This window comes from Helicoverpa zea, chromosome 2 (assembly GCF_022581195.2).
Source record: "Helicoverpa zea isolate HzStark_Cry1AcR chromosome 2, ilHelZeax1.1, whole genome shotgun sequence".
Taxonomy (NCBI): Eukaryota; Metazoa; Arthropoda; class Insecta; order Lepidoptera; family Noctuidae; genus Helicoverpa; species Helicoverpa zea.
In genome coordinates, this window is record NC_061453.1 from 9,707,974 (window position 1) to 9,733,339 (window position 25,366).

At 38.6% G+C, this 25,366-nt stretch overlaps 1 protein-coding gene across 1 annotated transcript in view; it reads right to left on the reverse strand.

Moving 5' to 3' along the window:
- The window catches only part of LOC124639102 (heparan-sulfate 6-O-sulfotransferase 2), a 55,911-nt gene that overhangs the window by 23,763 nt on the left and 6,782 nt on the right, over positions 1 to 25,366 (reverse strand). The window contains exons 2-3 of the mRNA XM_047176335.1: positions 23,691 to 23,927; positions 18,532 to 18,629 (exon numbers count right to left, since the gene is read on the reverse strand). Coding sequence (XP_047032291.1) covers positions 18,532 to 18,629; positions 23,691 to 23,927 — 335 coding nt within the window. The remainder of the gene's footprint in view (positions 1 to 18,531; positions 18,630 to 23,690; positions 23,928 to 25,366) is intronic.

A 25,366-nucleotide genomic window follows, 5' to 3' on the forward strand; every position in this document is an offset into this window, starting at 1 on the left:
CGTTCGCAGAGTATTTCTGGACAACGCCTCCGCGTCTCGCCACCTCCACTGTTCCGCCGAATAATGAATTTCATAAGCAACCCTGCTCGAAATTCGGCCTTCACATTGGCATTAGAATTACATTTGGAGCACGCAAGCAAGTCTTTCAGCGTGAATATGTCGCCACGACACAACTTTAAATATTATTCAACTGTTACAATAACGAAACGTTCACCCCGGGATCCATAATTATAAACTTTAGTTTCAAAGCAATAAATGCGAGTTGTTAAACCGAATATCCTGTTCTTGTAATAAATTGCTGGTTTGTCCATAGTCACACTCATCTGTTTAATGCATAGTGAGAGTAAAACGAAACGCATATTTCATCGTGCGCTATATAAAGCTGGCACCATTCAAACAGCACGCTATTAGCCGATCATTAGGTGCGGCGATTAAATCTTTCATAGACAATACGTCGCGTATCATTGAAAGCGACAATGTTTCAACTGTGGCCAGCTCGTTACGTTAATTTTCACGACTCAATTACAGTATCAACTGATCAAGAGTTCACTTTGATGCTTGTACGTTCAACGCGACAGACTGTTAATTAATACCTTCTAATCAACACTGTTCAATAGCAGGCGCCATAAATAAAGACCATTGGTGCAAATTAAAATGTGGCAGCCCGAAAATTAAATTCAAATTGAGTTTTCATGGCACAGTAATTTTCCGTTCATTGTTACAATTTTAGCGCGTTACAGTGTATTGCAACTACATATTATTATTATGAAATCAGCGAGTGCATGTAGTAACTAACTCAGTAGCCTTGCGTGACAGCTGTTGTCTTCAATACAATGGGCTGATTTTAGTGATTGAACAACAAAGGTCTCGTTTCCATGTAATAATTCCATTAACGCGTTAATGCATGCCCATATAAAGGTACAAATATGAGCGATAGTAAAATTAAATTTATTTGTTTCGGAGACGGGCGCTCACGCGACTCATTTCTACTGAAACGTTAATATACCGCTTAATTTTTATGACTTGTCATGAACAATGTAATCATTGCCTACTAATTGTTTACAATGTAGAGAACGATATGTGTCAGGCATGTCAAAGCCGTATCGTGGAGACGATAATTTGTGAAATGTGCTAAGTAAGCGTTTATATGCAGTCGAAGCGCGTAGTCGCCGCTACCGAGAACATCGTATACGTTTTTTCGACATCCTCCAATCGACGTGTTAACTTGTCGAATGAAGGAGATGGGAAAAAAATTTAGAGTCGTGATGCATGTGCGGGTTGAATTTTGATCGCATGAAACCGGGCGTGCGACAGCGGGCGGTACCGAACATAAAGGGAACACTATTGGCATTGCGTACTGCATTCGCAATGCGTTCCCAGAAACCGCTCCTAGTCGCCCTGCCTCGCATAATAGATAAACTGGCGAAATTGTACCAACTAGTAGTTTAAGACGCCTCTTGCCATTAATTAACCTAATAGCTCCATTGATTAAACCTATTTGTTCCATAAGTCTACATTAATTTATTCATAGTGTTTACTCCTAGCCATTAACTTTGTTTAACCCTCGAAGTTAATCTTGAAGGAACAGAAAATAATTTCTCGAAACAGAATCCCTTGGGGTTGTTTGTAAATTTTTAATTTTCTGCTTGTTGGGCAAGCATCGGGAACACTGTTTACAGTAAAAAATCTTATTAAAGAGCGAAATAAGGTTGTCACGATGAAGAACCCTTTTATAATTTCAACCACAACGAAAAAAGTTAAGGTCGAAATACGTTAGGCCGTTTTATGTTTCAAGAGGTTATAAATAGGTTTGATTGAGAAGTATACATCAAAGGAAGAAGATGTAACCCTGCATCTGCCGACAATAGGGTGGGGTCGGCGGCCGGGGGCGTGGTTCATTATTGCGACTCGAACGATCGTCTCTGGAATCTCTTTGTCTGTCCGTCACGTGCCGTCCTGTCTATAGTTGTTCTAATCAAATAAACAACTCGCCCACCGACACATATTCACAAAGTTCCTGTCCGATTCACTTAAGCGTGATTACCTCAATACCCAAAAGCCACTCTGGAGGAATGAACTGAATGAAGATCACATTCACATAAGTATCCCAAACTTTGTACATAGTTGCCATTTCGGTGTTAACTCAGCCATTTTCAGTTAACCAACTCATATCCCGTCAGCGTTCAAAAGCCTCATGAAACTATTAGTTATTCGCAACTAGTAACCGTAACTTGGGAATACTTCCTATCGATGAAAGGTTCATAGTGTTGGTACTTCGGTAGTCAAGTGACGGTAATTGCACAGTGTAGCGTGCTTGCGGTCACTAACTATTTAATATGAACACAACTGACATGCCTGACAGTGTAATATGTGCTTATGGAAGACAACAGGGCGGTCGGCTCAAGCGAAATTACTTAACCAGAGGCCCAGAAATAGCTATACGTTGAGTGACTTAGACGTCGATTTCAGACGTCTTGGGAAACGGATACAATGAGCTAATATTGGCGTATCCCAGCTTTCAAATAGATTATAGATGAACAGCTTTACCATGAAATTCCGGATATGTTATCAAAGGACTACGGACATATACAAGCCTGTGATAAGACGTCAGATTAATTTAGTATGTACCCACGTGTAATAAGAGGGGCAGATAGGCAAATCTATTAAATTTGCATGGATCGATGTGGGCTTAGCATTCGCCCCGGTCGGTCCGGGGCGGCGCGAGCACCACATGTCATTACGGCCGCCGGTGTACGCCGGAAGCGGCACGCATGACGTCTGGATGTACCTCAAGACGTGACCCGTGCCTCTAATGTGGAATCAAAAGCTTAATGCTGTCCCACACAATACACGCCGTCTGTCACCAATGGCCAACCGTAGGTGGCCGTCTATTGTAATAATATCCAATAATATACAACATCCAAATATGCAAATATAGTAATGGCTTCGTAATCAAATATGTATGAATGTATATTGTACAAGAATACTTATAAGTCAAAAGCTAACGACGACGATGGTATTGCTACAAAGCATTCTTTCCCACCGCACAATGTGTGTGCAATCAATAACGCTGCCTAAATTAAGAGCCTCGCCAACGTAACGTAATTAAGAAATTATGATAAAATGTCGTCAAGTACAGCGGAAAGCATAAATCTCAGCGATGCATATGATTTTACGATAGGCAACAGCTCCTATAATCACTGCACCGGCGTAACTAGCCAGCGACATAAATTACAATATCATGAATATATTAACAACGTACGAGTCTTATTTAATACGCAACAGCCTTATTGGATATTATGAATTTATTTCTTGAACATAAGTAACTACATATTGATATTTCGATTAGCATCTACATTCTTCCCACAAACTGCGGTTGACATACATCTCGCCGATGCGTTTAATCCAATTAGTAAGCTATCTAATTGATACACGATACAATCTCATATAAATCTGTCCTTAAACATCCGATTGTGTAATCGCATGTCATCGGCTGTGTGACCGCAGCCGAGCCGGCTGGACCAATTAATTACTGTTTACTAAAGCGTAGCTTATTCGAAGCAGTGGGCGTACAATCATTGATGTTTCCTTGTTTATAATAGTTGATAGTAAAGCACGCCGATATCTTTGGTAGGTATATCTGGTTTTTCAATAAGCCGTGGGAAAGCAATGTAGTTGCGCGCGCGCCGGTCCCAGATGCGTGCCGATCGCATCTGGTACACAGAAGAACTTAATTTTTAACTAGGGACCGGTCGGACCTGTCATTATTTCACGTTGATTAACGCTAATGGGAAACGTAACGAAACCGTGAGCTCGATGCGATTGCTTTTATTGTGTGTTTACATGACATGTTTATGGAAAACATTGCAGTCCCCTTGAACTTGCTGTTTGTACTAGACACTGGTTTCATTTTACATCCTTCGTCTAGTTAAAGACTTTTGAACAATTTTGAACTTATTAACTTGCTGATATAATGGTTTATCTGAATTAATTAATCTCATTCACGGCACTCAGCTTGGCCGTTCAATTAAGAAAATCTTACAAATATATTTTTTGATTTGGACAAATTAGACCTCAATCCAACTAAAGCTGAAATAAAAACCAATCAATGCAAAGAAGCAGAGAATATTTTTCATGTACGGACGCCCGGACGAAAACTGTACTCCAGACATACAAGCATTACCTTACCTTATAAGGATATCCAGATACCTGATAACTGTATATGTAATAGGAATCCATAAAGGAAGAAATGGTTATGTATAAAGCAATAAAGTGAATTGCCATGCATCCTGTTTCCCAAATGTTTCCGAGCGTACGGCCCGAGTACATTTGTATGCCACGAGTGATTGATCACCGTCACTGAGCAACACTACAACAGTATTTTAACGCACACCACACGACACACGTCGATCACCGAAGCGATAAATAGCTGCATGCTATTTTCACGCACACCTTGTACCATTCTCTATTAGATATGCAAAATTATGCATACATTCATCGTCGAACTTACATCCATACACGATAGCATTGACCATTCTGTGTAATCATTAAATGCCGATACATTTTGAAGTTCACCTACTGCCATTCGTTTTACTGGTTCAATATTATCATCGGAATGAAATGGAACACAATGAACATACCAATAATTTCATTCAGTATAAGCTAGCACATTCAGTAATCACTTATTGATAACGGACTAATTAATCAACTGTTGATTGATTACCTCTTATCACCAGTATATTGTGTACCTATTGGCCTGTTTAGTGGGTGTTTTGGCAGCATTTGCATTTTTATCGACGTTGTTAGAAGGGCGAGCCTGTCAGTTATGTCGGTCATATGCCTAGAATGAATAATGTCTCGATCAATATGTGGACTAGTTTTAATCGGTTATGAATACCTATTTCTTTTAATAGAAAGTGTGTCATGTTGTGATGGAGTCCCTATTAGACAGAGCTTTGCACGTATTCGTGTGACATAAACCTACCTAATACGGATAGTGTGGAACATCAAGCAATCTTGCTAAATGTTAATGCTTATATCAGCACAGATTGGTATATATCCTCCGTATTCGAGCATGCAGATTGATTGAATCCCAAATTATCTACCCTCTCGTATATTCAGGCTTTGAGAAACGTATTCACAATCCCGGAAAGAGGGCTAGACTTCAATAAATCGAGCCCTCATTTTGACTCAAGCTATATTTTTCTGTTCAAGTTAAATTAATCAAGTGGAACGTTTCAATATAGTGATATCTTCGGTGGAGAGGCTCCGAAGGTCCCCCGAGTGGCGCCTGACCCCGGGCTATATTTGTTGATGCCAGCCGATACGACAAAGCGACACCCTCCCACAATACATGCACAAGATTTACGCCCGATATCTGGATACGAGATATTTTTGAATTCGCTGAACAGCTCGAATGTTACCTGCTATCCCTTCACTTTAACATGAAACACGACATTTTACACGTCGTTTACCCTTCGTTTTATGTTGTACAGCGAACCCGTGCTGGGTAAATAAACATGTATGCTAAGCCGCACTCTTAGACCACGTATATTTACGTAAGAATCACAGCGGGCTGTCGAATTAGGCGGTCCATTAAATAAACGCGTGTTGGCGATGTTGATACATAACAGTAATAAAACAGAAAGCACTTTATATATTGTAGCAGCAGTACTGGCGACCTGTACAATAGCTGGCCCACTTAAGTACGGTCCAGCGCTTTCATGCCGGAACGAATTTTCCGGACCTGTCGTAATAAGCATCCGCGAGCAAACAAAGACATTTTCCGTTTGGAGCAGCCGGAAACATTACGCCCAAATTATGTATTTTAAGCCCACGAAATTGTTAAAAATACGTTTAATGTAAAAAGGTACTTTCCAGAAGATATTAATTAAATTATTTATTATATCACTTGGTTTTCTTAGTCTGCCTGTGACAGCCCTTAGAAACTTGTATAGAATTTCAAATCACTACAATCCTAAACGAACACTTTTCGTTGCGATTTAGTGAGGTTTCAAATTAATGAATCATTTTGCGGACAATTTCCTTTGTAGGTGGTAACGCTGGCGCGCTATAAAGACGCAATATGTGCACCCCAAGATACGGGTGGTCAGGGCGGCAACATTAATGATACGTGCAAAGTGGGGACATTAGTCTGTGTGCCGGGCTGCCAGGGTAGCTCGTTACCGGCCACCTCTCCGGGGACTCTGCGGGTGTCCCCTATTTGTCAGACGACCGCTTCACGGTGAATTTTTTATGGACATAACTTATGTCTTGTGGGATTTTCTGGATGATAGCGGTGTCAGCATAAACGAGGTGACATTTTAATCATTGCGGTCGTCATATCTATGTGGATAGAAGCTCCAAGCTGCATTATAAATCCTACACTTCAGGTTGTATTAACGTTTGTGGACTAAACCCAGATGTGGAACGGAAGCAATAGTGGCCGTTAATGATGTGCTGCTTTAGGAAAATGCACAGCTGTCACTCTACGCTTAGCCTGCGCGTGCGCTCTTAAATTAAACACAATCCCACAAACCATTGCCCTAGAAAACAAACATGTATACGTCAACAGGAAAACTTCATAGGGCTACCGCAAGTAATTATGTCCGTACATAAATTAAGATTAGAAAACTTTAAGACCGCAATCAATACGATTAACAATAACTACAATAGTTAGAATATAGTTTATCTTATAAGGTTAGTTTAGCAACATTTTTGAAGTGGAAAAAGACTGTGGTGAGTACACATTTAGACAACATTTGGAATGTTACAATTTCTAACACCAAAGATTGTGTCTACATTTTCGTATGCCATTTCACGAGGCATTTAACAAACGACTTCATATTCACTGTAGCAGGCAGCCCTATTTGTTAGGGCCGCGTGTCGGCAGCATATGCCGCCGGGCCCGACTCCCGAACCAAAACAATTAGATCACTACCACCCGGTGTCTCTTAACACATCTCTCATATAAAACTACTCGTAGGCAGAAAAAACCATTCGAACGATACATCGATTCCGTTGACGGACTCGATCGAGCCCCCCTACGGACACATAAAGATAGACAACATCAATGAAATCAAATCGTAAACGACGCCATTAATGTTTCCAGAATGAGTTGTTCAAAAAAGGTTTCGATTATAGTTCAATCACGACATGAGAAATAGGTTTATTGGAAATCAACAGCGTAACCGATTGATTAGGTACTCGCTTGACTCACTCGAGCGTTGTATTGAAATGGACAGATGGCAGATCCGGCACAGACGTCGGTGGAGGGAAGTGAGCAAATTAATTAACCGCAAACACGTCCCCAACAAACATGCACGAAGCCAAGAATAACAACAACTCTAATACTATCAAGCTGGATATGCGCAGACGACCAAGGAATGGATGTGCCTAACAATACCGTTGTCTGGACACTGATTGTTCCAAGAAATCTAATTTTGCGGTATAATTTGAACATAAATTTAAGTCATGTTACCATAAATCACTCATGGTACAAAAATAGACCAGCTAAATTAAAATGTAGTGTTAGTGACTTGTGAGTGACCAGAGAGACTGACTCCTCACTTCGGAATTCACATAATTCAATGTCCTCTAATTGTAACTGAATAGCGACAAATAAAACTAAAGCGAGAACGGCTGCAATTTAAAAGTTTGCAAGTTTCGGGGTGGCGGCTAACTTGATAGTAAACTTGCTCTTCCTGTCGGAGAAATGACTTGGTTTTCAGCTATCCTTTACAACAGAAAGTGCACTAACAACCAAAATTGTGAATTCAGTGCTTTAATATTAACGACGCCCGTCCGAGCGCTTTGGGACGATACCGGAGGACAGCGTCCACTTGTAGTTTCCATGCAAACTTTTGCAGAAAACACTACGGTACATAATTTCAAAGAATATTATTCAGCAACTATTTGTACCTCTGACAAAGATCGTCAGAAGTTTTCCACGAACGCTTATTCAAAACTTCCTCTCTACAGAAAATTATTTCACTAGATAAATACATTATGACGCCATCTAATGGGCACACCACTTTTAATTAGAAAACCCATACAATAATTTAAAACAACAATAAAGAACATAATTGGACGTTTCAACGATCTACATGCGGAATGTTTACGAGCTGTTAAATTGTCACATTGAAACAGGGCGTCGCCTTTCGTTTGTCTATACACGAAACCATCAATTTTTTCTTCAATTTTAACTGAATGTGGTACTTTCATGAAAACTAATCAGACTAAGTGATTTAAAATTTTTCGTTTTTTTTTTATCAGTTCTGTCGCCTCATAATTTGCATATTGTTTTTCCCTAAATAACATTTCTAAAACCCAGCATAAAACTCATACTTTAGATATACAACAGTATCTTGCAAATAACGCCGTATCCATTGTGCAATAAAGTGAAAGAAGACTTTAATGTGACCATAAAAGTAAAATTGCCTATTTTCATGAATCACATTATCGTCCACTCTACCCACACGTTCAGAATTACATTTCACCAAGTTCAAGCGACATTGTACGCCACAAAGATATCTTAATGTTCCCGTGTGTAAATGCTTTCAGTTAAATAGAAACACTCTTTTTAAATACACTGAGTGTATGTAATGTAAATATGTACATTGATTTACTTTTAACCGTTTTTCCGCACAGTGATTAATTTGCAAAAGCAATCTATTTACTTGATTTTCGATTTCCAGGTTTCTGTATATCTAATTACCGATTCAAACGATCGTTTAACGTAAGAGACAAAATACACAACAGAACGATTCGCAATTTATCGGTAAACAAATTAACTGATACGGAATTGCCGGAGGAGATGAATGTAAAACAAAAACATTGAAGTTGACATGACAAATCGTCGAAATCGCGTGGCTAGTCTCTGGATAGACGGGCCGCTAGTGGGAGGGCAAATTGCACGGATCCTTATAGTTTGCAATTTATTCGAAACTCGGCAGGCTTGTAGATTTATATCGGCCGCAGATTGGCGGCGCGCCTCACGCGAGCTCTATACACTGAAAGCAATTTCAGTGTCGGCCACATGCGCTTTGCGACTCCCGATCCCTACAAATATAAACATCAGTTATTTCCACCCGGGAGGGGTGTGTGTATGACTTCAATATAACATTGATTTGATTTGTACGGTACGTTTCTATCGGTCCCGAAAAGAAACTACCGTGCCTACACGTACAAGAAATCCTATCACGTAACACAATAAAGAAAATATTGGGGAGAAATATTAGTCTTATGATATCCGAACAAGGGACAGTCAAAGCCTATGGGGAGCGTAACTGCCATTCCCACGCGTCAAATATTTCCGGATAGCGTAGTAATTAATGTTCGGATAGCGAAGCTACACAATGCGTCAGTGAGCACAGCCATTAGCTGCACAATTAGTGCAATTGTCGTTAATTTATAGTTGTACACGTCAACGGCAACGGAGTGGCGTGGAGCGGTGGCAGGCGCCCTACAGACAAGCGTGCTGAATTCAATCACTGGGACTGGATATAACGCCCATTCAGATATCAGTGCACAAATGTGGGTAGCAAAAACCGAGTAGCTGCAGTTCATACTGTTGAAACTTTAGCATATTCCTTTATTGATAAAGGTAACGTTGATTTTCGATGTGCTAATGAAAACATACCGCTTACGCTGCCGAAACTTTACAACGTAAATAGTGGAATGGAACAGCGCTTGCAAGTGAATGATAGAGCGTAGGCTTTAACAGGTGAAACTTTATTGACATTTGATAAAATACACCATAAAGATAAGATATGTTTCGGTATCTTGTTAGTAATATTTCGGAAATAGACGATAAGAGAGATAAGCACTTTGAATTTCCTACTGACCTAAATATAGTTCCGAGTTCCGAAATGAAATATGACAAAACTATGTGATATTCAAATGATATCACAATTTATACAGAATGCATGATATTTATGAATAATTTATTTTGTTTAAACGTCGTTTCCCACGCGATATCAGACATGTATTGTGGCGCTTCGCGATATCATATTACAGACATATATTTTTTTCAATTCGTGTTTTGTGTTTACTAATTGGAAAGGCGATATAGGCCGTTAACACGGTAACTAAAAACCGTCTAATTAAATTCGTTTACGGCTGTTCCTATCTCGTTCAATTACTTTTAACGTCACTCAAATTAAGATTTCGGTCGGGTATCTGACAGGCGTAAGACAACACGACTTGCTGAATTCACGTTTAAATTCGCGAAGTACTCATTTGGTCTTATTTCACAGGCATTTTGGTTTATGAATCATCGAAATTCACGCAATAATCTCATATTGTTGGTTGGCTTATTCCGGAATTGGGAAACCACATAAACTTTATATTTAGGTTACCGCAGATAAGATCGTGTTAATAGATTAGATGGTAAATTAAGTTTGCGACTGTCACACCCTCGTTAGAGCCCAAAGGGAATCACAAGCCACATGGCACACCGCGGTTTAAAGTAATAATTTATTGTTGCGACACACTAAAACACATGGACTATGAGAAAATTAATACCAGATAATCCCCAAAGTAATTGTGCTTTCAGATAAGTTTAAACTCCTCCGGTCTAATTTAGCTGGAGCATTCATTATGTCGTTATTGTAACGGTAATAAATCGCTTTTATATAGAACGCGTCAATCTTTATTAGTGGGATATTTAGAATACGACGTCATATGGCACTGCTTGATGCGCATATGACATTGATTCAGATATAAACCAAACATTACTAAGTCAGCTAACTGTGAATCCGCACTTGATATTTTCTTCAACTTCTATTACGTTCCCAGATTAGTAACGATCTGGTAGTAACAGCATGGTGTCTCCATATAGATCACCCTCATCAGCTCCCACGAGAGTCGTAACGGCAGACGTGAAGTAATACACCAATATGCTTCCAGAATTGTTCCCCGTAGCGGCCTATAGGGGAAACCCACGTTCAAAGAAGATATTTACGGGCCACTGTAATGCGGCGGGGACTAAATTCAGTCTACGAAGGAAACGTAAACACTACATCAGACAAACCGCCCGCCATAATTAGGTACAAGACTGTCACTTTATCTCAGAGAACTTTAATTTTCATGATACGAATCGCAGTGAATTATCCCGTAATGTATACGGTACATAACAGCCAATTTAGTAAATTTAGCGCGATTTCTCAACAACTTGAACAGACTAACATGTATTTCATTAAAACTATTCGGAAACATTGTAAGCTATTCGAACAGTTTTGAAGCAAACAGCAATATTTCGTACGAAAAGTTTTTAAACTGTGTACTGTATTGTAAGGCAATAAAGGAAATGCCTATAGCCAAGTTAGTAGTTGTTGCTAGGAAGTGATTCAGTGAATTGGTTCCGCTGTAGCTACTGGGCAAGCGCATGCGGCACAAACACATCAATTAATTCACAATTGCTATCAGCACTGTTGATTCACAATTACGATATCGACACATGATTTTGTCGCGCCCTGATTTACAGTCGTACTCATATATTTTAATATTTAATTTGTAATTAATATATAAATAGAGAAACGTTAGAAACGTGATATGCGAGATAGTGAGTTAATTAGTTGAGGGCGCCTCAATTTATAGGTTCACTGCCACGAGGTATCAAACTCGTGTAGTTTATATGTTTGTTTTCAAATACTGTACGTAGGATTTACGTGTAGTGCGTGTTGCATAGACGTGCTTACAACGCCCTCGTAGCGTCGCCCCTTTTAAATCTTTCCATTTCAGCGAATACACGCGTGCTGGCGACAAGCCGGCTTCATATTGACGGTGCATCCATGCGTTTAAAGTAATTCCGTTGACGGTATATTTTTGTAGAAATCTACGTGCTTTCAGCCTTGTTTCTCATTTGACCCTCCGCATCGTTTTACCGAGTAATCAGAGACACCATTTCCAGTAATTGGGACTTTCCGCAACAAGACACAATTCTAATCAACAAATTAACAGCATTATGTTATGTAATACAAAACGTGCGTCTAAGGCACAGAGGTCTGACACTGAACAATAATGTATATCAAAGGTGAACGACCGATTAATTCATGCGATAGTTCTAGTTCTGTTTATCAAAGTAAGTAATAAAGATATCTTGATGTGTCTTGTACTGCGCGTGCGTGATATATGTGACGTTTTATTGTGCTGTCTGATATTTCCAAGTTATGGGACGGGCTGGCAATGTTTGGCCTCCGTGATAAAAATATGTTACATTTGATTTCTGACGCGTTCACTGATTATGATGCTGGCCGGATACATTACCATCCATTTGCATGAACTTTTTCATATGTTTTTTTTTTCTCATTCCTCAACATCATATGATCTGAGTAGGTACGACTAATGGACAGTTGTTTTTATAACCAGTGGAAAAAATGAAATCTTCTGAATAAGTTGACTGGCTAAACGATCAATTAATAATGCTTCAGACAGTAGAATGGGCTTAATCAAAAGTAATGCGACATTAATCAACACAATGAGTGGTGTCAACTAAACACGAAATTGAAATAGAAATTCAGTCAAATGTAAGCGAAATAGGTATCATTATTTAAATTACGCAACATTTCAAAGAATTCTACCCTTATTCTAATTTAAATCTCCCTGTTCAAAGATTTAGCGGTTCATTTCACGCTAATCTCAAAAGCCACAGAAAAGAAACATAAAAACTTTTGTCTTTCTTTCTAAAAGTAAATTCTCTAAATATTATTTTAACATTTCCAGCAGAACTTCGCAAAGACAATGGTCAGTTGGTAACAAAAACTCATAATAATAATTTAGCGGCGCCAATAAATTTTTAAATGTCATGTAGGTACGGGACAATGGTTTAGCGTCAGCATAAAAATGTTAGCGTTCAAAAGGTTAATATATTGTAAATTTGGTCGGCGGACAGGAAGGTGGTGGTGTTGAATGTATTAAATCACGTGAACGTCGTATTTAAGCGAGGCTAGCAGGAGAAGCGGCGGCTCACAGGCAGGAACGTGACGCAATTACCATATCGCGTTACAAGAAACTATACACGAGATCTGAATCTATTGTTGCAATGCAAAAACTTTGACAAGTTGCTACAAAATTACTATTGTTACAATTCTCGGAAGACAGCCCTGTGTGTGTTCACTGTTCAGCGTGCATTTGAAATAGATGCTTCGACGGCTCGACATGTTGAAATGGAGGGCATGCCCCGATTGGAAAGAATAAACAGATTGTCTTAAAAGATCGAAATGTGGAAATAGTACCGGTTGTATTCGACTTTCCGCACAATAATAGTGACGAAACATAACACGCTGAGCTAAAGAGTCTTATGAGTTATTTTTATTTATCAGTTGCACATTCAGAATAGACAAGGCGGCAAAATGTGCAAAAAAAAGTTTGGCAAGCATTATGACACCGTAAATACTCAAGACAATAAATCAACTTGTACACAAACCTGATTACCAGACAGGCAGTGGTACAGTTAGTACCTTAGATTAAATAAAAGCGTGTTAGAGCAACCCGGAGACAAAGCCGATTTCTCATTAAGAGCCGAGACTGCAGCCCTACCGTTACGAGTTCGGTAAAAAACCATCAACCGCGCTCCGTGACAGCTTCCTAGTTTGTCATGGTAATCCATTTCTCACAGTTAATTCTTGAAACGTGCACAGCTCGGCAAGTGTCTGCGGTTTTTTCTATGATTCCCACAAAACTTAAGAAAAAGAAGCTAAAACTAAGCCTGCGTGAATAATTATGTTATGCTTAAACAGGTGAATTTAAGTTTTTTTTACATCGTTATGCAAATCAAAATCACTATTCGAATTGGCTTTCAACTGTGTAATAACTCACTTGCAATACTGCAAGAAGGTTAAACTAATGACATACGGCCTAAATATGCAAACATTAATGCTTTAATTATGAAAACATAACCTAGATGCGGTTTATTGCTTAGATAAAACATTGCTCTCATATAAAGTAGGTCTATTCATACACTGTGTTTATACATAAGGGTTCGTGACAGAAAGGATGCTTCATAACCCCTTTACTGTTTTATGTTTATTCGAGAACCAATGTCAAACATTTACTGTCTGCTTCAATGTAACCATTCTAGGATAATACATCCAAAAGTTTATTTCCAAAGCTGTAAAAACTTATCCCCAATAAACCTCATTGAACAATATCTGGCGGCTGAACAAACAAACTGTTGTTTTGTCAACAACCAGTTCCTAATAACACGGAAATTATAAAGACCCTTTATACATCTTGAATGATTGCCACAGCTTCGGACACTGATTTAATAGCGTTCAGAATTGAATTTAATAAAGTCAAGGCAAAATCAATATCGAATTTAAATGAGAAAATCATTTAATCAAATCTATAAAGCACTTATGTCACGTACGCCAAATTGTCTAGACGAATTAATAGAGACGTGTATGAAACAGGCGCCAGCTACGTGGATTTAAGCCACGGCCTTCATATTTTTTGTCTTTTTGAATGCTTTGCAGAATGACATTTCATTTCATATTTTGAATGAGGACCATTCAGGGCGAATGCGCTGGTTACCGTGGATTTTATTTTAACTTTTATATTCTAAAAGATCTGACCTATGGCATGAATGGCTCTCCAATTACGGCAGTATTAAACCTGCAGCCATTTTTTCTGTGAGTTGAAAAAAAAGGATTTGAGGTCGAAAAAGCTCAGCCTCAATACTTAATAGTTTTAATGATCACCTTCTATAACAAAAACAATGCAAACGCCCGCGCACTTAAATGAGGTTACAATGGTAGAGAATATTCAACAAACATTACAGATAATAAACATGGAAAGTGATTAATTAAGAAACACTGTTATTAAACAAAGCGGCAGCTTCCGACCCGCTGAGACAATGTTTGCGAGAGGAGACAGATAATTTGTGTTAATTTACGATGGAGATAACCGCGTACCGGCTATCGTGCGACGTGATAGATCGAGGCCTAGATATAACACCAAAGAGAAGTAAGCAAATGGAACTGTAAATACACCAGCACGACAAACGCCACTCAGACATGTGCCTTGTGACCCGAAGCCGGCGGTCCTCAGGCGTCAACGTTCTTTGCCACGCGCTCCAGGCATTTAGGAAGTGAATTCAAAGGCGAAATGTGCGTGTGTCAACTCCATTTGCTGAAGACTCATACATCACAGACAATCCGCTAAAATGGTCAGCAATTTGAAACAACAATTGTGATACCACTTTAATATTGACGTTACTATTAATGGAATGTGTTCCGCGTAACTGCAGGCGACTGTTGTGTTTGATTAGATGACAGCTATGATAGTTACTAAGCCTTATGTTCGAAAGCAATTCCATACTCGAATAACCGGCTAATGAAAGTTCTATGAAACGATGTTACTCCAAATAGTTGGACGGTTTTATGTTGATTTATGTGACTCTTTTATCTGTCGACGATAGAATAATAATCTTCGTCTTTGAGTGAGCACAATACTTTTGAACTTGTTTAAATGACACCCACAAAAAGTACAAATAGAACAGGGACTGGCGCATAAATAAACACCCACGTCGGATTATGATAAACATTATGAGTACACTATGTGTAACAATCAGGTCGGTAGCTACAAGATGGCCTTCAATCATAATAGAGCCCGATCTTATCTGACGTTAATCCCATATAAAGTAAAAATATATCTTACTCGAACCACCGGTTAATACTGCCCCGCCATTTAAGGGAGCGTGTTTACCCAAACCGTAATGTGTAGCGCATTAGTGGGGAGACACTGAGTACAATGAGCCTATTCTGTGAACAGTTACAACTTGTCAAATAAGGGAAGAGTGCGACCTCCCGCTGCACGACACTACTTGGGAGGTCCAACGGTGCTGTCGACGACAACCAAATTAATAGCTTACAAGTCATCAGAGATAGCAGAGCCACCTATCACCCCGTGAGAACTCTTAACGACTTAGAAACGCATTATGTTTAAGAAGCTTGTCTTATAATTTGAAATCCCTTGGACGCTGGACATTCTCCGCTGACTTATTGAATGCATAAAATCAATTACCAAGCGATGACTTCTTGAAGTTGAATGCGACATATTTCTTTCAATGTCAGAAAGCGTCGAGACTAATGAATAAAATATTCAATGTAGCCGAGTATTTGAATAGATCATTATGTGGCCCCTAACCTAATCCAAGACCAACACATTATCCATCTTGCGTGTAAAATTTAAATGGCCCTTTGTGACTCCTGTCAAAACACTTAAAATAACATGACGTATCCTATATGTAATCATCTGTAAAATATGTTCACATTGGAAGAAGTATAAATACAATCAACTATAAATAATTTTCAGGTTTTCTTTGAATTGAAATAGAAAACGTTCTTCATAAATTGATAAAATATTTTATTGCATTACATCTTTATTTTGTCTTTAATCTTTTTCTATTATGGGTTTCTTACCTGAAATAAATGAATTTTATTTTATTATTTATTACCATATGAAATACTTTAATTTCTCTCACGAGAACAAGTTGACACGTTGCTGAGATAGATACATATTAATTCTTCAGTCTACAACAGTGTCTTTTACTACCCTTCAGTAAATTAAGTGCGCCGTAGAGATAATATTTCTGGGTCCAATAAAAATTCTGTTCGGGCGATAACGCCCGCCCAAGTGCGGTCGATAGGGGGAGGGTATGAGAAATAAGATTATTTTCGTTGCAAATTGATCAAACGAAATTTATTTTGCGCTCCCCTTCAGATAAGACAAACATTCTCAATAAAAATAAAGATACCTACTTTTTATGAGCAAAACCGAGGAAAAACAAAAATATTAAGTTAACTGTTTCCACATAATTACCAACAGAGAGAAGAAGACACAAAACTCAGACAAATAAATTCGTTGAGAAGATTTATTAGCTTTTAAATGCGGTGCTGAAAAGCTTCAGTTGATTATTATGTAATACATACGTACACATTACGTGTGACGCAAATCGAATCAGTGAGTGTGAAGTCATAGCGTTTATTACTATTAATTCTTTGCTTAGATTTTTCCAGCACCAGGATAATAAACGTGTAGCAATTGAGTTTATGAATCTTGTTCACGTGCCTAGCGTTGAGTTGACCACCGTGGCTACCACCGGTAACTCTATTTAGTGAGCTCACCACGTGATGGACAGTTAATTTACGGCTCGCTAACCGGCATAGCAATGAGACGTCAACGGTTTGGGACGCGACAAAATTGATATAATCAACGTCTCACAATATAACAATTGTTCCACAAGTGCGTTAACTAGTCAGGTGTGGGCAACATTTCGATGTAATTTGACATAACAATTTAGAGGCGTAGGAATAGTGTCAGTTCGGTATTCCTTGGTAGTGGAGTTAATCGTGTAATTCGTGTATCAGTGAGAGCGCCGTATTCCCGGCACGCGAGCTATGCACGTTGCGCTCGTAGTTCACCTGCAACGTGACACGTAGCGCCGTTCTAGACCATTATACGTCTTAGAAGCGTAGCCCATTCAACTTGCAGCACCTGATCAACTTCACCCTACTTCAGGCCATTTCTTACAGAGAATTCTCAGTAAATATCGTTTATCGACATAGTAGCTTTAAAGGATTGCGAGCAATGCATCAGCGGGGCTACGGATGAGGTACTAAATATAAAATCATGAACATTATCATGATCCTAGTTCGTTTTTTCAATACAAAATATCACCAAAACAACGATAATAAGGATAAGGAAAAGAATCTCCCCTTATCATCTCGGCATTCTATGTATATTGCTTGGTACAGTCACAAAAGTACTTGGTTCTATGTGTCTTGGAAGATTTCACAAATAAAGTCATTTCCATGATAATGTCCCGTCGAGGCGGACCCGACAAATAGATTGTATCCATTATCCCATACCATTTATTTCTATGACTATCTGGGAGCACCAAGTACCTTCGCCACAAACATTGTCTGCGTTAGATATTTACCTACTTACATACAAGTTGAGTTCACATATAAACGTTTACGAGCCCTGTATACTGCAAGCGGTAATCAAATCGAAATTCGTTTTCAATCAGCGATGCTAACCACGTCCGAGCAGTCGTATAATCCCCAAGGGCGGCGGACAATAGTCGGGAGAGGTGATTTGCATGGTCCACTGTATCAAGTGCCTATTATTTATGTACATGCGGCACATTTGCATGCCCAAAACAGGAAAGACCCACGATGGGCCCAAGGACACGTCGTCGCCGGCGCCGCTGATGTAATCGATGTCCCTGTTGTTCCACGCCCGGCACAATAATAATTCATATTCAAATTTCGAGCCCGAAATAATTACCACGACATGAATTTATCGCGCCACAATATGACTTCAACTCTTTGTCACCATTGGGAATCCAACAGGGAATTCTAATGAGACACGTGTTGCAGTTTACACAGCTTGTAGCCGCTCAGCTATTCGAACCACAAAAAATACATTCGTGTGCCAACAAAAAAATAATGGAGTTCTTTAAATATTTTGAATTTTACCATGACAGCGATGAAAGGGGGTTTTTTATAAGTTGGGTACTGTACTTACTTCCAACCGGTGGAGTATCTCGAGAACAGCCATATTTCGTTGCTGTGCGGTCGAAAACAATGGCACCGTTTTCGCGCTCGTTGACAGTTGCATGGCCTCTGCAAAAAAGATATAGAATCAATTTTTATCTTTGTTTTAACTAAATAACAGGGTATCTTTATTAAAGAAGATGACATGAGGAAAGCACGTAATATTGCAGTATATCAAAATTAAATTACAAAACCCAAAAGAGTAAATCATACAGCAACGTGCAGAATGCCATAGGTATATTATCCAATGTTGGAGATTACAACAATAAATTATTGCTTAAGTACATTTAAACACAAAAGTTAAATCGTTCCCTGGTGTACAATTTAAACGAGAGGGATTTTCATTTCCTCCATTGGGCGTGAGTTCTTTGAAGGGGATCGGTTATGTGCGGAAATTACCAGTGAAATCGTATCGCTAGCGGCGCGTGCGAAGCGGACGCACGGAGCGGACAATCGCTCCAGTGCCTGACAGACGACACCCGACGCGAGACTTCAAAAATCCCATGAAAATCACACCTCGACGCTTTCCAAGTACATATTTTCATCGAGGCAGTTACATTATTGTCTACGCATTTCACTTAGTTCAGTGTTCGTCGTTTATGCGAAGAATTAAAGGAAAACAAGGTCACATTCTTATCCTGAGCAAACATGTATATATAACTGCTTACATTGAGGGTAAAAATCCAAATATTTAAGTATTATTATGGATCCACGGTTTTAAGCAACCAAGCAGTTTATAGGTAACTAACAATATAAAAAAAGTTTCGATAAAATTATATATTAACCACATCGTGCAAGAGATTAAAAAACGTCGTATGATTGAGGTTATCACACAACATTGCCATAATAGTTTTACTACCTATTTTAAAGATTAAAGCAATCTTTTTAAAAAACTAGACCATACGGAAAACATTTAAACATACTCTCATTATTTCTTATCTAGAGTTCCCATTGTACTATTTTAAACTTTAAATAAAACAGTCCTGGGAAATGCCTACACATTCACCTACGCGTCTTTATATCAGAACGATTAAAACTGGGCGTAAACCACTACTCTTAAAATAGTATAACAATACTCTATTACAATTGGCAGTGCTCTGGTGGGTGGACAAGATCTTCGATAAACATCAACATCACCCACATAAATATGGCGACTTCAGCGTTAAATGTACAGGATAGCAAAGTATAAAATCAGTACATTTCGCACACTACGAGTAATGAAGCTGAATAGTGAATTCGTAGAGTAAATTAGAAGGACGGAAGCGAGCGGGACGGATGTCCGCAGAGCAAGTGGCGCGTGATACACTCAAATACCAAATTACGCGACTGTACTAGAGTAAATAGACGACGTCACGGGACTAGCGGGAAATAGTGGACAGTGTGCACTAACGTACATGGAACTCTGGGAACACTAAGAATACAATGATGGAGCTTAAACAAGGTAAAATCAGTTACAGAGAAAGCTAGATGGAGATTAGTTACGAGAAACGCACCTTGTAGCTTTTACCTTTAGAACAAGCTTAGTCACAATCGATACCAAAAATGCTGAAGCAAGAACATTTTACATCCTACCATTAGTTATAAGATGTCTAGTGAAGAGTACCCTAAAATTCAAACTCAGTAAAATGAACACTCAAAAGTTAATTTGTTTCTCAATCAGGGGCCTGAAGGATATAAAAGATGGTAATGAAATTTTGCACAAGAGAATCAAGGTCAGGAAAACGGGGATGTCTCTGTTATTGATTAGATTCACTCACGAACAAAGAACTGTGAGCAAAACAAATGTAGAACTTAGAAATATGAACTTTTATCTGGATTCCTTTGGGTGTAGTTTTATGTTCACTTTCCTGTGTTGTCTATCTACTCAGTTTCCTCCAAGTTCATCCGTAGTTCTAGAGATATTCATAGTTCCAGTCGAATCAATGAGCTCAGACAAGGAAATAGAAGATTGCTGTAGATTTCTTGATTGGTGATACGCACATAAGCTAGACAAACGATACTAAACACCAAGTGAGTATTGGCAAACACTAACTATGAGTATGATTAATTTAGTATATAGTATAGTTTTCTTTAGATTTTTACATTAAAAACTGAACATAACTTTGAAAACTTCTCTTTGAAATGATGAGGCGCTGTAAAAATGATAAACTGCGCGTTGAACGGTTTTTGAAAGATTTACAGAACCAAAACCCTTTACTGCTGTTTGTGACTGTTTCCCAAGTAAGTACTCTCTTTCTTAACTCTTTTGCCAAAGAAAATCCTCATTAATTAAATTACTTTGGCACATTTAAGTATGCACTCAATCAAACTAGAACAAAAGGCCCATGCTGTACCTTCACGCAATTTTATAAAGCTAAGCAATTCCATGTTCAAAATTATTCAAAGCGGAACAAATGCTATAGAATTAACAATAGCCTGGGAGCATGTAGTGGTACATTGTAATACGCAGAAACAAAGCAGTTAGGAGGTAAATAGAAACACATAATACGTATGCTCTGCACATAGAATTTAAGTTGGACCCGTAAGTACCGGAATATATTCATCCTTTGTTGGGACCCTGTCACGAATCTATAAAAGACGCAATGAGGAACCAATCATTGGAACGTATTTTTATTTATTGTTACACGAATATTAATGCGCAACTATAAAAAGAAACATGAGCCAATTGAAAAATGAATAAGTGATATTTTGCATGAGTAGACATTCCAATTTGGAGACCTATTAATATTTCTGTCAACAGTATTAGAATAACGAAGTTGTAAAACGCGTTTCGAGCGTTGTAAAAGATTTCATGCAGTTAATTTTAGAGGAGCAACGAACTAGAATTCTGCGAATAGTAACAACATGAAAAGTTTGGATACCATATCCAATTACACGTTTTACGTTTCGGCATTGTCGAGACCACATCCCAATACAGAAGGCAGAGGAGAGCCGAAACAGCCGGAGCGTTAAAATATTTACACTGCGGTTGAAAACACGCGTCCTCGTCAGAACCGCCTCGCTCTCAAACAACATATGAACGAACTACATATCTACACGTTTACAACCTAACAATGACTTTGAAAAACGTAGAAAACAACATTCACACCTGTACCCTCCAACATTCGAACGAGCTAAAGGATTTTCCTATGCGAAATGGAATGCACAATGGTCAAAATAAGTCAGATTTTTTTAAGAAGCATGACATAGGTAGGTACTTTAATAGAGAATTTTCTAGCTAGATATTCAAATTATTTCTAGCCAGACGTATAGTAGGTATCTACGTCGCCATACGCAATAAAAAATATTAGCTATTCTGAGGGCAAAGAAATCATATTCGTCGGCACATGCAGACGGAATTTAATATTGTTCTGCACAATGGGTGTCCTCTAAAAAATTAATATAACTTATACATTAATAACGTTGAACGTCATTTATTGACTGTGTGGCTGCAGACCTCTTCAATTGTTCGCTTGAGGAGAGGCGACAGGGAATGAAAGACGCTCCATTGAAAGTGTTCCAAGTTTGCGTACGTGCCCAAGATATGTATAGATAGAGCATCTTTTTTCATTTTATCTCTGCCCTTTGCCCCGATTCGTTATAATATCGCCTGTTTTTATTCAATTAACAGTATAATGGGTCGATTCACTTTTGGTGGTCTATTCTCAGAAATCTAATAATCGTTTTGTAGTGGCAGAACATGTATGTAAAAAGATAACTTGACATTTTTGAGATAAAAATAATATCAATGAGTGGTACTATAAATAAATTCTTTTACTGATTCTTTATACATGCCGAAGCGAATCGCTCGCTTTCCGCCATGAATAGAAATCTATCTCACATGAGCAGAAATGATACACTTTATAGACGAAGGGCAGCGTGGAAGTAGGTACATACTTGTGTCAATTTACATTCAAATCGGCTTTATTAAGGGGGAATATCAATAAGATACGATGCGGAGGATCTCTGTACTGCTTTTTAATGTGGGTAACTTAGGAGCATACTAAAATTACACGCTAATAAAAATGCGCTGATTAGAAATTCTAATGTTGGATGACTCCACACTCGCAAGTAATATGCGACATAAAATACTGAAATCATACCAGTAATAAACTTTCCGGTTGTAAAGAGTGCTTAGATTTCATCGAGAAGAGCTTAATTTTTATCACGTCAGACGCTGTGCCATCAATTTTCATAACTAACATTAACCGTCAGCGGGAAAATATTATAAAATCCAATTACTCTTTTGGGATTATAGTGCGCCCCTACCGCCCAGCATCGATACTGAAAATTCATTTTTAATTAAGTCTAAAGGCTCTACAAAGAGCTTTAAATGTTTGAAGAGTCAGCCACAACGCTTCTAATTACAGTACCATTATCATTTTCGTCTATGTGCCGACGTTTGACATAACCGCTTTTATGAGGTTGAGGTTTTCAGCTGCCTCAGAGGCACATAACATGTTATTTAATTTGTAACATTTGTAAGAAGTAGGCAAGGGCACAAAGTGTCAGGAAGTTAGCTCGTGAGGATGACGGTGCATTTTCTTTAACGTGTTCGCCATTTGGAGGCATTCCGCTGTGTCACCGTCCCTCGCGCGCTCTAATAGCCCACTCCAGGTGTATGTCAGACATATGAAACGACCGGTCTTTCATAATGTCTGTCACGTGCTTCAGAAATTTTTCATTCAAATGTTCCGATTCAGAATTGCTAGCTAGAATTATAGTCCGGGAGTTTTAAAGAATTTGGAATTTGTGGGGAAAAGGCTCGGAGGATGAGTTTTAAAGAATTTTGAATTGAACATGTGTAGTGTACTTTTCCAACCTAGGTGTGAAACTACAAATAAAATCATGTTTTTACTGTTTTAATGAATCCCTACGACACAATCTTGAATTCATTATTTAGCTCCACAAAATGTTTATTAAGGAAACGAACATTACTTTCGTGTTCTGTTTCCTGTCCATTGCAAATCGTCATCTTATAAAGTGTAGGCGAAACCACTTCAGTGCTTTAAATTAGAATTAACCAAGTCTTGCGAATCGTGTCTTAATCGCCCACAGGCATTCCAGCTCACCCACAAGTTGCATAGCTAGACACCGGGAGACACAGGTGCATTTGACGAGCTGTAGGTAGATTGTTGAAGTTTCACGAACCTTTAGATCCAAATCCATGACCAGGTGCTTCCCAAAAGAGGTGCCGCCAGTTTTCTGTATGTGCAAGAAGACCATGACATCATGAGCGTTCAGGTCGAATCGGAAGTCGTCGTGGAGGACTTCGTCGTAGGAGAGACCCGGTTGAGCGATGACGTCAGGGAGCGGCCGGCCGGGAGCTTCAGCGTACGAGAGAGCCAGGGACTCGGGCACTCGATCCCGCGGCGACAGAGCGCACACCTGAGGAAGAAATAACTTGATTAGAAAATTAATAGTGATGCGTTAACTTTTTATAATAATGTTAATCGTCGCGTTTAGATTACAGTCAAATTGGTACGCTCTACAGTTTACATTAAAATCCATGCGAGTCTCGGGTCTGACATAGTTAATGTAAAAAATATGGTAAAATCTTGCGCTGAATGCTCGCAGCTTTGGGCACACACAGTTCTAGTTCTAGTATTTAACTAATAATTTTAATGTACCTATAGAATATTACCTCAACGCGACTTCCTTAATCGAAAGGTGAATGACATCGTAAAATTAAAGAAATTAAAAGTCTAGACTAGTTTTACCATAATTGGTCTGAATTTTAATTCATTTTATCTTGACAAAAATCTCTATCTTCGCTCGCTGCTTTTATTGTCAAAAATTTAATACCTTCCTAGCATTTATTATTGACTACGATGCCACATTATTATAATTTATGAAATTATTTCGCATCCAAAAATGGATCGTAAACATTTAAAGAGGAAATTAACATATCGTAATGTAAATGTCGAAAACAGGTTTCATTGGAATCGCTTTGCCATTCATATTCGTCACAAAGGTTGATGAGAAAGCTCTAGGCCCCTGAAAGTTCATTTATCGTGATCCCTACAAACGCGTATCGAAATCAAGTAGAATTGGGAGGATGGGTTCATGTAACGCGGCTGAAGCCTAAACACACATTGCGGGTTACATGAGAAATATTACTCAAGTATTATGTGGATATTTCTCATAAATAACGGGTCAATAAGCTTCTCTTCGGCCTGAACCGTGTTTTATGGATTTTTCATCCGACACGTACAAGGCGAAAGGTTACAGCTACACGTGCTACAGATTAAGTGGTATGTTAATGTTCCATATATTCAGCATCATATATAAATGCCTACGGTTTAATTACTTCGCAACTTTTCCTCAAGGAAACGTTCATAATTATTTTGCCAGCTGATTAATTACTTGAATGAACGTAAAGCAAGTAATAATACTACATCAGTTTCATGTTTCCTCGTAACGAATGCAGACTTGCAGAGATAGTGGCTCCGTAAGCGCCCTTTAAAAAAGAAAGGTAATGAGTTGGCTCACTTCAAATTAACCTCACTTTTGAGCCGAGAGAAATCTGAATATCAAAAGAGGTCATCCGTTTAACGCGAAGAAAAAGCAGTGTAAATTACCTTCTTCTTTATGCAGTTTCGAGAAGAACATGTACAGGATTCGATTGAGATTTCTTAGTAGGATACTAGATGATACAGACTTTGAATTAATGATGTAATATATAATACCTTTAGACCAAAGACACAAAGAACTAGAGCTTAGACACTAATGGCCTTACTACAAAAACTTTAACCACTGTTTTACACTTGTCTAAAAAAAATGTGGCTCCAAAATGAACCATATGTCAACGTCATAATTTGACAATT